The sequence below is a fragment of the Nicotiana attenuata genome, chromosome 12 (genome assembly GCF_001879085.1).
Source record: "Nicotiana attenuata strain UT chromosome 12, NIATTr2, whole genome shotgun sequence".
NCBI lineage: Eukaryota > Viridiplantae > Streptophyta > Magnoliopsida > Solanales > Solanaceae > Nicotiana > Nicotiana attenuata.
Window position 1 is genome coordinate 32,165,023 of NC_032000.1, and position 14,072 is coordinate 32,179,094.

General features: G+C 36.5%; 2 protein-coding genes across 3 annotated transcripts; both read left to right on the top strand.

Moving 5' to 3' along the window:
* LOC109235527 (protein-lysine methyltransferase METTL21C) lies at positions 1,183-4,853 on the top strand. Of its 2 annotated transcripts, none has more exons than XM_019401678.1 (7): positions 1,183-1,254; positions 1,349-1,407; positions 2,406-2,539; positions 3,327-3,472; positions 3,651-3,722; positions 3,867-3,962; positions 4,055-4,853. In XM_019401678.1, exons 1-7 carry the CDS (start codon positions 1,203-1,205, stop codon positions 4,228-4,230), a joined length of 735 nt encoding a protein of 244 aa, XP_019257223.1. In that variant the 5' UTR covers positions 1,183-1,202; the 3' UTR covers positions 4,231-4,853. The 2 variants fall into 2 exon arrangements, with proteins under 2 accessions (XP_019257223.1, XP_019257224.1); XM_019401679.1 differs by having other exon boundaries at positions 3,867-3,944.
* LOC109235528 (dehydrodolichyl diphosphate synthase 2-like) lies at positions 6,068-9,750 on the top strand. Its single transcript, XM_019401680.1, has 3 exons — positions 6,068-6,567; positions 6,660-6,727; positions 8,272-9,750. Exons 1-3 carry the CDS (start codon positions 6,169-6,171, stop codon positions 8,717-8,719), a joined length of 915 nt encoding a protein of 304 aa, XP_019257225.1. The 5' UTR covers positions 6,068-6,168; the 3' UTR covers positions 8,720-9,750.

Sequence of the window (14,072 nt, forward strand, 5' to 3'; positions counted from 1 at the left end):
GTTTCCCTTCCTTTACCTTTCCTAAGTCGAGGGTCTACTGGAAACAACCTCTCTACCTTCTTGAAGGTAAGGGTAAGGTTTGCGTATGTACTACCCTTCCCGTACCCTACTTGTGGGATTCCATTAGTTTTTTGTTGTTGTTGTTGTTGTTGTTGTTGTTGTTATTGTTACTGTTGTTGTTGTTGATTCATACCTTGGTAAATTTCAAATAAATGAGGCCTTATTGGAGAAAAAAGTAAGAGTCAAATCTACTTTATCCCCTTAACCTTTAAAGGTTGAGAAACATACCCACCTCGCGTTTTGAATGGGAAAGAGAACCCCATTGTGCAATAGCTTTCCGCTGAAATAATTTTCCTTAATAAAAATCTTTTCTTTTTTCAATAGATAATTTTTAGAATAACCAAGTTCTTTCACTATAGTTGAAAAAGCTCAAGATATGACAAGCAATTACGATCTATATAATTTATGGAGTTCCCCTTTAGCCTTCTTCCTTTATAGTTTAAGATATGATGTAATGCAAAAACGTCTCCATAATAAATCTTCAAATGTGACACTATCAACTCTAAATTCTGTTTAATAAAGATATTTTCAAAATAAGTAAACTTTAATGATTGCTTTAGTATAATAATTTTAACATACAAAGAAAATACATAAATAAATTAATATAGCAACAATTCTTTCATCTAATATATATGTCAGAGAATTGACTATTTCAGTGTATCTTTTTCCCTTCATATTGAAATGCTAAAGCATCCATGGTGAATGTGCATTTAGCATATTTCTTAAATTTTATATGCAAAATATTTTCTCTGTTGCAAATATTTTAACAATGGCCTCAATATAATAGAAAAATATCTTAAATTTTATAAGCAAGAAAGACGAAATTCAAGTATTGGTTTGGATGAAAAATATTATACTTCACCTTTGAAAGGATAGAGAGAGAGAGAAAAAATTATTTTAAAAGAGGAATTCTCACCAAAAAAATATTGCATAAGGGGTTCCTTTTCCCATTCAAAATATGAGCGGGTATTATTTCGCAACCCTTAAAGGTTAAGGGGGTAAAGTAAATTTTACCCCAAAAAATAAAAGAACAGAGGGGGTGTAATTTGTAATTTACAGACAATATAGGGGCAGGTCTGATAATAACAAAAATGATTGTATAATCAAGTCTTGCTCGTTTCCCAAATTTTCCAATCACAGTAATGGATGCTGCTCTGTTTTCTCCTTCTTCCCTCTTCGGCGGCAACTCCTCTGGTACTCCTTTTACTATTTCCTAAAAATATTCCTAAAGGATTCAAAATGCATTTATTTTATATTAGTTAAAGAGATTTGGGTTTTTTTTTGGCAGATGAAGAGAACACGGAGACCCAGCAAAATGTGGAGAGGAAGCACCAGTTCCCTGGAATGGTGAGTTTAATCATATTTTCAATAAATACCCCCAACCAAGTTTATTATTATTTGTGTTTTGTGCTCAGCTCTTGATTCTGTAATTTGGGTTCCCAGAAATTGTATAGTGTAGCAGTTACTCCCTCTGTCCCCCAAAAAAAATACACGCCTTTCTATATTTATAAATAATTTAACTTTAAGCTTCTCATTTTAATACCAGAATTAACTAATCAAAATCAATTTTGACATTATAGTTAGTGATTGACTCTCCACTTTCTGAAGATTTACTTGGTTTGTGTATTAGTTCTATAAAGTGAATGCAGGTGAAGCTTGATGTATGTACATTTGTAAAATCAATAATTTCGTCTTGTCATTTTTTACTGTGTGCATATTTACAAGAAGATGTGATCTTTTTATGCATTGAAAATTTTTGTTGCATGCTGCTTATCAGCTCTAGTTGTAGGTTTACAAGGAATATCATGGTTGCAAGTTGTAAAATAATAAGTCTAAGGAATCTTTACAATATTATGTATAGTTCCCTTGGACAATTACCTGGGAGAATATACGATTTTGTTATTATTTTTTACTGTACATTGATACCATCTTCTGGCTAAATAAATTCAGTTTGAGATCAGTATTCAGTTAATTGACCAAATCTTCCACTTATCAGAAGTTATGGGGTAAGCTTCCAAGATTTATCAGAATCAGTGGCGAAGCCAGAAAATTTTCCAAGCGTATTCAGACTTGAAAGAAGAAAAAATATTCCCGATAAAGGGTATTCAATATTTATGTTATATACATCTAAAATCAATATTTTACTTATATACACAATGTAATTTTTCGTAATATATCGACAAAGGACCACCCTTAGCAAAGGGTGGTTTCGCCCCTGATCACAATGCTGCTATTTCTTTGTCTTTATGCCAAAATAAATGTGTCTGAGGGATATATGAGTACTGAGTATGTTGTTCATTGCGTTCCTCAGCATGGAAACTAATACACTTTGGCATGCCCCGCAGGAGTTGCTCATCCAAGAATTCTCTTTTCACCAGCTGAATGCTAATTTACTTTGGCCTGGTACATTTGCGTTTGCAGAATGGCTTGCACAGCATACGTCCTGGTTTAGAGGGCGACGCATAATTGAGCTGGGCAGGTAATACCTTAAAGCATTTAACGTTTTGTTCTCTCATTAAAAGATTGGACGTTCTTCAATGTTTTCTCTGCTAAACTTCATGCCTTCACAGTGCAAAGGAACCTTGCACTTCCATTTCTATAATGTTTCTCATTATAGACTGTCATATTAGCAATTTTCTATGACGTGTTTTCGTCTTTAGCAAATGTTTACACAAGTATCGTTCCATCTAAGAAACTTTCAGTTATAATGCTAAGTTTTGCAACTTATAGTTATAATGCTAAGTTTTGCAAAGTAATAGAGAACTTTAATAAAAGCACTTCTTGGTATAAGGAGAATAGACAACTCCTTATATCTTCAGTAGCCCAATTGAAGATGAAGCAGGATCCCAGTATGAAAATCAGAATTGAATTACGTTGTGCAGTTTGAGCAGAAGCTGCTTTGTTGGAATAATTTTGGTACATGCATGTTTTAGAAATGATTAGTGGTTCTGATTTGTGAAGTTATTTTGTACTGTGTTAGTTGTTTGACCTTTGTTAATGTTTATTCCAGATTTTCCTTCTTTTCTGTTATTTAATTTGCAATCTCATTAGTATCTGTCGTTCTATCATCTGAAAGAGTTCTATTTATTTGCATTTATTTGTGTCCTCTTGGCTCTCATGTGTATCTAATTTTGAAAAGAGGAAAGTGGAAGAGAAAAATTTCTTTAAGTTGAAAATGTTAAACTGGTGTCTTTTCCTCTTTCTCTGTCCTTCCTTTGAGACTTATATGTGGTGGTCCTTGTGCTAACTTTTGATTTTTGTCACAGTGGGACTGGAGCTTTGGCCATCTTCTTGAGAAAATCGTTTGAACTGGATATTACAACGTCGGACTATGATGATCCAGATATTGAAGAGAACATAGCACATAATTGTCGGGCAAACGGCGTTTTACCAGCCCTTCCTCACATAAGGCGTTAGCTCTTTTCCCCTTGAAATTTATCCTTATACCCTTCTTTTAACTGTGATGAAAATGCCCCCTGGGGAGAAAGAAAACTATATACCATAAACAAGTAACTTCTGGTCTAATATACAAGTTATGCTTTTTGAGCAAATTTTGAAGAAATAAATTGACATTGCATCATTGTTCTCAGATTCATGGGGAGATGTGTTTCCAATAGCTGATCCAGACTGGGACCTCATAATCGCAAGTGATATCCTACTATGTAAGTAATTTACCTCAGGCTAGCTATCGTCCTGTAGTGGGCTTATGTTTACATGAATTAGGCGGTCTTGACATATCAGATCTCTCATGCGTATCCTCTAACCTTTCCCCTTTCTCCTTTTTCTTGTTCATTTGCTACTTGCAGATGTTAAACAATATGAGAACTTGGTAAAGACCCTATGCTTTCTCTTGAAATCCTACAAGCCAAAAGTTAATGAAACAGGTAATAGTGAAGAAAAGGGTAAGTTTTGTACATTTTGTAAAGCTTGCATATTTATCTTATACAGCACTAATCAGGTTGCTTAACCTGCTCTATCAAAACTCATGGCTCAGATATGTGCCCATTGCCTCGGCCTGCTTTCTTAATGAGCTGGAGGCGCAGAATAGGGAAAGAAGACGAGTCACTCTTTTTCACAGGATGTGAAAAGGCCGGTCTTGAAGTAAACCATTTGGGATCCCGTGTGTATTGCATTAAGCTCAAAGAACCGAGTGCCATTGAAGCAGTATAAGATAATCCAGTGAATTTTAAGAGCGATGGAATTGAGTTTAGCTTAGTGCTTGGTTCTGTGGATACTCCCTTCAAAAGCTGGCTAACCCCATCGTGAGGCCACAGGCGTCTAGTATCCTTCGCCATATCTTCAAGTGTCATTCTTCCATTATTTTGGTCTCGTGCATGTTCTGCAATACTCCCTTTTTTGGGTGGTGTACGAGGATTTCTTTGTTCCTTCTGGGACACATGAAGCTACCTGGTCTAGTGGTAAGTCAAGTCCCCTTACGACATGTAACGCAGAGCCTGATATGGCTCATTTGGGTTGTTGCTTGTTGGAAGTATTGGTATTCTAGCGCGTAAGCAGATTTTTTCATGCATTCAACAGCAATAGGTTTTTCACCATGCTTTTTTGCAAACTTTGGAGCAGCTTAAATTACATTCACTAAAAGGACTAATCCATGCTTATAGTCTCAACAAAATACTTGTACTTGACAGAGGATCACATGCCCTGCAGCCTGCAGTACAAAAGTTGGGACTGAAGCTTATATAGGCTGCACAAATCTTGTCTTAGAAACTGAATTTTTGTTACTATCATTAAAGCAATTAGATTGCAAATTAAATTACATGAGAGCAATTCTCCTCTTTGCTGGATCGAAAAGATTGGGCAATTCTGATACGCAATGCAAGGTAATTAACCAATTATATTGATTAACCAATTAGTCAAAGGATTTTGAGCTGAAATTGAAGAAACAAAGTGATATTGATCCTATGGACTAGGACATTTCTTACCATCTTGTGTATGTTGACGTCTTTCTTTCGGTATCACATGTTCCAAAGCTAATGATGCTGAGTACTTCCGAAAGAAGTATGGCCTAATCAACAAGTGCGAATATTTGGAAAGTCTTCTCTGTCGACCACAAAAGTAGTGAAAATTGCTTGTTTTTTCGTTGATAAAATCAGATATGTTTGGAGAACTCTTCAGACCACAACATAAAAATCTTTAAAATATAAAACAGTTAGGTTCTAACAGTTGCTTTCTTAAACTCTTCCAAAACAAAAATCAAGAGGACTAAAATAGAGTTCAACTTTGAGAAAAATGGTATATATATACATGTGAAGTTCGTAATCAAAGTAATGCAAAATTCAACTCAACGAACCAAAGTAATGTGAAAAAAAAGGAAAAAACATATTTACTTAGAGCGCATGCCTAGCGTACGCTATACCAACATTACCAAACGTCCCAAGCTAACATATTTACCTGTCCTTTTTCCAATCAGCCTTATATGAGTTCCTATAACGATACGCCTATCATTTTAATCATATCCTTTCCACTGTTCATGCATCATCTACTTAAACCAGACTTGTAGTCATGAAGAAATCATATTTCATTATTCCGATACAAAGGTCATTTGTTCATCAGCTTCATCTATAATTTTTTTTGGAATCTTTCAACAATGATGAATGAGTGACAGATTAATCAAACTAAGGAGGAAAAAAAATAAAAGATCCTGTATAAAGAATCAACTAACTAGGATACTAAATATTCTATACACAAAAAAAAAAAAAAAAACTATCTTACCTCAACGAAAAACAAATCAATCAATGAAAAACAAATCAATCAATGAAAAACAAATCAATATACAGCCAGACCTCTCTATAACAACATCCTTATATAATAACACTTCATTATAAAAGTTAAACTTTTTCGGAACCAAATTTTATTTTCTGTTATAATATATATTTTCGATAACAACAATACTCTATAACGTTCAAAAATATTTGGAACTGAAGTTTGACTGTATAGGTCAATGCCTCCAACAATATAAAGGAACAAGGAGTCACTATTATGTATAAGACCGCGAGAGAAAGAAAAAAAAGAGAGTGTAGCCAAGAGTTTCTCACAGCCGTTCGTTGATTATCCAGCAACACGAGTCTTGAAAATCAACTCCCTCCAAAAATGGTGTTCTCCCTCCATCACCTGCAACTCTTCCATTCGCCCACCAGATTTAGCTCTCAACCAAAATCAACAACTAACCACCCTCTAATCTCCCTCAAATTACCAACAAGACTATCTAATAATCCACTTGCCTTTGCTCAAAACGCCGCCACAAGCCACATCGACAGTGAGAAAGCAGCCTTATTGCCTCCGCCACTGAGGAAAGAATTAATGCCGAACCATGTTGCGGTGATAATGGATGGGAATAGAAGGTGGGCTAAAATGAAAGGGTTGCCTATTGCCTTAGGTTACGAAGCGGGTGTTCGAGCACTTAAGAATCTTGTTCAGCTGTGTTGCGATTGGAGAATTAGTGTTCTTACTGTCTTTGCTTTTTCCTCCCAAAATTGGTTCCGTCCAAAGGTAAAGTCTTTGAGTTCCTTTTTTAAGTCTTGGGGTTAATGATATTTGGTTTTATTTTGTGTTTGCTGTAAAAAAATTCTCTTGTGTTGTAGATGGAAGTTGATTTTTTGATGGGCTTGTTCGAAAGAGGGCTAAAAAATGAACTTGAAGATTTTGTGAGGTATATTAAACTCTAATGCTGACATAAATTTCCGTATTATACTAACTAATTCATTGTTTGGTTTGTAGCATTAAAACTCAGCATCACTAGTGTAATCTTGCATAACTGATTAGTTATTTTCGATATACAATTCTACTTAACTAATCAAACATTTGGGTTGATATACTAAATTCTAGCTTATTAACACTGTTTGCAATGAATTTGTGCAGAAAAATAAAACTGCAATCACAAACAACTATAAAGAAAAAGGATTTTATTGATAAACGTTGTAGGTTACAACTCTGTTTATCCCTTGATTCTTCCGTCCGATTTATTCTACGTGATTCGAGGGCCTTACTCGAACGTAAGACTTTAAGCAAGATATATTTGACATGTCTTTGATCTCTTAATGAATATTCCAAGAGTTTCATGGAATTTCGGAAATCTCATATTTGATCTCTTTGTGCATATTCCGAGCGTTTATGAAATTGTTGAGATCATCTTTGAAGGACACATGTAGCCTTATTTATAGGCATGAATTAGGCTTTGGGTGGAGTAGCCACTAAGTAACCCTAATAGACTCCTAATATTTCGAGAGTTGTCTTGAATATAGTAGTTATCTTGATGTTAAAATTTCAGTGTCTACAAACACCAACATAATTTATGCGAGAATAATTTATGCGAGAATCTGTGGATTGTTTTATACGGGATAGAATGTGGACTATTAATACACTAGTAAATTTGCTCGCGTGAAGGCTTGGTACATTTACATAGAGATTTAATATGATGACAACAAATTTAGATTCAATTCCTCTTTTTTATTGGAAAGATAAAGCTTATAAACAACATACATTTGGGTTTATTCATCCGTCAGTTTAAAAATTTAGTTTATTTAGAGCATATACTTCTATATAATATTAATTATATACTACCAAAGATGCTTATTTAAGTTTTATCTAATTAAGAAAGATCTAAAGGAGTATTAGAAAAAAAAAAAAAAAGAAGTAATAACTCATATAAGAGTATCTAAAGACAAAAGTTCCCTTAAAGTAGATTAGTAGATAATTCCGGCATAACATCTTTGTTTTTATTTTCACCATATAACAATTCCTACATTATTATTCACCACACGGTTTCGTTGTATTATAACTTTTGTGTAAATAGACTGTGAACCAAATGACCTTTTAGTACATAAAACATGGTTTATAAGGCTATGGCTTTAGTAACGCATGTTGTGTGCTAAGGTCATTAATTTGTTGAAGTCGCCAAAAACCCAATGTTAAGATAATTGCTTCACTAATATCATTAATTAGTTGAAATTACTGTCAAGATGAATGCTTAACGTGTTAACACCAGTTGATCACAAACTTTGACTTAATAGACTCTTTATGTTTGTAGTTGCAACTTCATCAGTTCATAGTACAAATTCCAATTTTCACCTGTCCAAATACACATGCTTGCATGCCCTTTCTTCTTTTCCTACTTAGAGCTTTAACTTTGAGTTGTTATGATTGACTTTATATAGTCTACAGGGTTTCCTTATATGATTAATTATATTTCTACAGAGCAGGGATTCGGATGTCTATAATTGGAGACTCCAGTAAGCTCCCCAAGTCATTACAGGACTTAATAGATAAGGCTGTAAAGACTACTAAGGAAAATTCACGGCTTCACCTCGTAGTTGCAGTCAACTACAGTGGACAGTATGATGTTGTACAAGCTTGTCAAAACATTGCTCAAAAAGTGAAGGATGGCATTATCGAACCCAAAGACGTAGATGGTTTCCTAGTAGAGCAGGAGTTACAAACAAACTGTACTGGTTTTCCGTGTCCTGATTTACTTATAAGGACTAGTGGGGAGCAGAGACTTAGCAATTTCTTACTCTGGCAATTGGCCTACACTGAACTGTTCTTTTCACATTCACATTGGCCTGACTTTGGAGAAACTGAATTTTTGGAGGCTTTATGTTCCTTCCAGCAAAGGCAGAGGCGCTATGGTGCACAGAGTTCCTAGCTTATGCCATGTACTTTTAGAGTAACTCTGAGGCTGAACAAACATCATTGAATATCTGTGATTCTGAAGGCAAGTTCTTGCAAGAAAGAATTTTCGGGTATTTAAGAGAAGCCAATACTTTTGAAAAGTCTACTTCTTATAATCATTCGGCACCTGAATCGAAATGATGTTGGGATTTTACTATAGGCCCAAAAGAATACTCAACTTCTTTCATGTCTATAAGCTGAGGACAGTAGTCAAAGAAAACCTTTTATGGCCTGGATTTCGGAGAGTAGTCAAAGAAGACCTTTTGTGGTCTGGATTTTTCTCGTCCACTGGATTACACATCTCTCATGGCCCCGCAAATGGACAACTGTAAGACGTTTCATCTAATTGCCAATTACAGTCTATCTTGTCTCCAAACTAGTAAATGAGGCAGTACGACTAGGGTCATAAGTATGGTATCTCTGCCACCTGATCGAGGAGCATCCCGGATGGTCATAAATAACTGGTATAGACTGGACATGAGGGACAATAAGCTACTTCAAACTTATCTCTACCACCTGATCGAGGACCATCTGGCATGTATTCCTCTATACTATTGTGATTATGCATGCTAGCTTTGAGCTGAAGGTCTATCGGAAACAGCCTTTCTACCTGCTTAAAGGTAGGGGTGAGGCTGCGTACGCACTATCCTCCCCAGACCCCACTTATGGGACTACACTGGGTACGTTGTTGTTGTTGTTTGCTTATGTCTTGTCCCCTGTTACAGTTCCTCAACTTACTGAAAATGCAATTACTTAATACCACTATGATGCATTTGATGCCATAGTTTGAGCAAGTGATACATGTAATGTAGCATTCAGTTTAAAGATAATTGAGTGGTTGGAGAGCGGATCTTTTGCTATGTGGATAACACCTTGAACAACAGGTATATAGTCTATAGACTCAGCCCCACACTATCTTTTTCCTTTTTTCAAATAGAGAATACATTTTGTGCAACAAACTGTATGCTGAAGGAAGAAATATTGAGCCTTGAAGTTTTTAGAATGTTTCCAGTTATACCCTGAAAACTAACTAGTATTGATGTGATTATATTATCTGTTACTTCGTGAGACTTTTTGTAAACTGCAAGCCAGTTACTAAAATGGAATCTTGATACTCATGAAAATCAAGATTCCATAAGAAATAGAATCACTATTCTTCCAATTTGTGAATGGTCAAAGCTTTTTTGGCTATTAGTGTTTATATGGAGTATAAGTTGTAAATTCTGACTGATGAGAGGCGGAGCCTTGGAGCTACGGTAAAGTTATCTTCATATGACTTATGGGTTCGAGAAAGCCATTGGCACTTGCATCAAAGTGGACTGCGTACATCACATCCTTTTGCATCCGGTCCTTCTCTGCATCCCGTGTGAACATGAGATGCTTTGTGTATTGGGTCGTCCTTTTATCGATTGATGAGAGGCCCAAGTAAGCAAACAAGACTTTCCTTTAGAGCTAGTTTAAGATCTAAACCACTTGGAGGATAAAGGTTCAACTTTAGTAATTCCTTCTTACTCTTTCAGAAGAAGTAACTATCTCAAGTTTCATCCATAAAAGTAATGATCTTTATTAATTTAAGAGGCAGGAGTTATTTTTTCTTATTTTGCACAACTGAACTATAACCTATTACGAGTCTTGTGAGATGATTTATGTTCCTAGAGCTAGAATCAAATGATCAACTTATGATATATCAACAAGAGGAAAGAATAAGTGCAAAAGCAACTGTTACATTTGTTATTTTTGACAACTCAATTTTCACAATACTTGAGGGTCTTCCTTAAAAACCCTCAAATTTAGATAGGTTAGTTGTCCAAGAAATGGGTTGTTCATCACTCCACGGATGCTAAAGTTGAATTTTTCTCTAAGGCAAATCAAGAAGTTGTTATGTCATTGTCATAGACAACCAATCATATTTGGCCCTACTACTAATTAAATTAGTAGTATAATCCATTTTAAATATAGAACTAATAAAAAAAATGATGCTATACATCATTGGTTATATTGCTTGCTTTTAATTTCCTACTAAAGATGGTCGTCTCAATGATGTTGCTTCTGGATATGAGACGAGCAAAAATTAGAATATGCAGCCTAATCAAGATGACAATTTCTATCATGGGCCAGCAAATTAATGACAAAGTTGGGATAGTATTATTTTCCACTGTACTAACCGCCTAACTAATTTTACTGCTCCTTAATTAATTGTCTACAGCTGACGCTTACAAGTTATAACCAATGGACTTGATCAGGTTAGCTTATTAGCTACGAGTTTAATCAAATCTAGTATTTCGTCTTGGAACATGGGATATATATGTGAAACTAAACTTTAACAAATTTTGCATTTCAAACCTATAATTTCAAAAGTTCAATCAGAGTGAAAGGTTGAACTCATCGAGTTTAAATGTGAATCTGCCTCAAAGAAGGTAAGTGGTGGGGATTAATTTGAGTGCTAATATCAATTGAGTCACTGGAATACTTACTAATGACCCATTTACAGCAGCAATCATAAATACGGTTAAGTCAAAACTCAATGTTTTAAGCAATAATTGTTGATACTCAAGTCAACAACTAATTAAAGTCAGGTTTTTATAGGTGGTTATGGGTTTCTTTAAATAGATTAACCGTATTTTGGTTGGTACATATTACTACTACAATGTTTATTTTTCCAGGGTCATGATATAATTAATCTTGTCTCTTTTTTCTTTTTTCCTTTTCTCTCTCTAAAGTTTCTTGATCCATTCTAGAATCATAATATTGCAATTGTACACTCCTAGTTAAGCAAATGATAATTAATTATTGTCTTTGGCAATGTGCAGGAAACCTATGACTTGAATTCCTCATTTCCATGTTCATGCATAGTAAATACGTGGTATACGGTCAACTCGGGTTTGCCCTTTTTATGCGACTGATCGAGGCTGGAGCATGATTAGCCGAGGATCAGCTTCGAGTTATATCAAACTACGATGCAGAGTTAGGTTGTCAAGCTTGAGACCCTGAGACCGATTAAGATCGAGACCGACCAGAACCGGTACCGACCAATATTGAGATCGACCAAGATCGGAACTGAATAAGATAGAGATCGAGGGAAGCTTACTGGGTCGAATAGCGGAATGACGAAATATCCGCAATCGGGCGAGGATCACGATGCAAATCTCGGCACGTATCAAGAAGAGGCCGATTAGTTAGCCAATCATGGGATCTCTTACTGTATTTAGAATTGTACCAAGAATAGGACTCCCCCTACTATTTTAAGGGGGTCTGATCATTTGTAAAAGACATCATATTCACGTTACAAAAGCAATATATTCACTTTCTCTTAAGCTCTCAACATTCCTGTTACTTTGCTCATACTTTCTGGAAAAATAGTCACTTGATTCGAAGGCAACTTAGCTCAAGGATTAAAGCTATACATTTCATTTGGTTTGTTTTATTTATTAATTTCAGTATCCATTTACGTTTTCTCACAGTTTGTGCCAAGTGAATCACGTGTCCTTAAAATAACAGTATAAATTCAATTGTTATCCGTTTTTAGGGTAAACAGTTTGGTGCCCACCGCGGGGCTAAGGATACTAGTGATTGCCTGGTACAATTATCGTAACACACACTATTTTACGCTTGTTCTTTGAAGTTTCTTTGATTACAGGATTAAAAAATGTCAAACTCTCAGTCAGTACCACAACATATTGACAATGATCTCAGCCACTACGGCGAAAATGAGAACATTGCACCAGGAAACATTGTACCCCCTGCTGGCCTCGATGGAGCTTCGGTTGTAGACCCGATCGATGTCAGTTCACATATAGCCATCAATGGAAATGCAGCCGTCGATCCCAAAAGAACCATTCGTGGGGGTACCCGATCAGCTACACAGAATACACATGGCGGTGAAGATGGCGGGATCAGCCTGCGGGTAATCTTCAAAATGTTGCATACCCAACAGGCAGCAATAGCTCAGCTCCAGAATTAGAACCAAACGCCAAGCAGGGTCGAACTCGAGCCATCCCGAGAAGTTATACACAGGGTTGAATCGGCTTCGAGAAAATCGAACGAGAAAGAATGGGAGACCAATCCTATTATTATAAAGATGTCGAAGAATTGACAAAGCGGATCGAGACATAGGAAATTAAGATCGAGGAAAATGATAAGAAATTGGAAACCTATAACTCCAAGGTCGACCAAATCCCCAGGGCACCTCCGATACTGCTGAAGAAATTTGGGGAGACTTTATCGAAGGGTGCCATGAAATGGTATCATAATTTACCGCCTAATTCTATTGATTCGTTTGCTATGCTCGCAGATTCTTCTGTAAAGGCACACGCCGGAGCCATTAAGGTTGCAAAAAGAAAGTCGGACCTTTTCAAAGTAAGGCAGAAGCAACGAGATGCTCAGGGAATTCGTATCTCGGTTCCAAACGGAGAGAATGGATTTTCCACCGGTCACCGATGATTGGGCTGTTCAAGCTTTCACTCAAGGCCTCAACGCTCGGAGTTCTATAGCCTCACAGCAGTTGAAGCAAAATTTGATCGAGTATCCAGCTATCACTTGGGCCGATGTACATAATCGGTATCAGTCGAAGATCATGGTCGAGGACGATCAATTGGGACTCCTTTCGGGTCCGTTTATCCTAACAGGCCCGTGGATAGAATCAAGAGGGATATAAGGCCAAATAGAGATCGATATTAACCGTATAATGGAGACCGTAGAGGCATCGGATCTGGGTGAAACTTTTCACGGAATGAAAGGAGAAATGATCGAAGTCAGAGTTCACGGGGACTTATGAGCAAGAGTGGTTTCGATAGGGATGTCGGGTCCAAAGAAGCAGCGCGATTGTCAGAATATAACTTCAACATAGATGCATCGGCCATCGTATGGGCCATTGAACGTATCAAAGATACTAGGTGGCCTCGACCTCTGCAGACTAATCCGACCCAGAGAAATCCCAACCAAATGTGCAAGTATCATGGCAGTCATGGCCATAAAATAGAAGATTGCAAGCAGCTAAGGGAGGAAGTAGCCCGATTGTTCAACGAGGGTCATCTTCGGGAATCACTTCAAAAACAGAGATTCCAGTAGACAGAACGAGCAGGAGGAACCACTACACGTGATTCATATGATTATTGGAGGGGTCGATACTCCTCAAGGACCAGTATTAAAACGCACCAAGGTGTCGATCATAAGGGAGAAGCGACTCAGGATTACGTAACGGAAGGAACCTTGTCTTTCAATGATGAGGATGCAGAAGGGATCGAACAACCTCACAACGACGCACTGTAATATCTGTACTTATGAATAAGACTCAAGTTAAACGTGTTTTGATTGATCCAGGTAGCTCG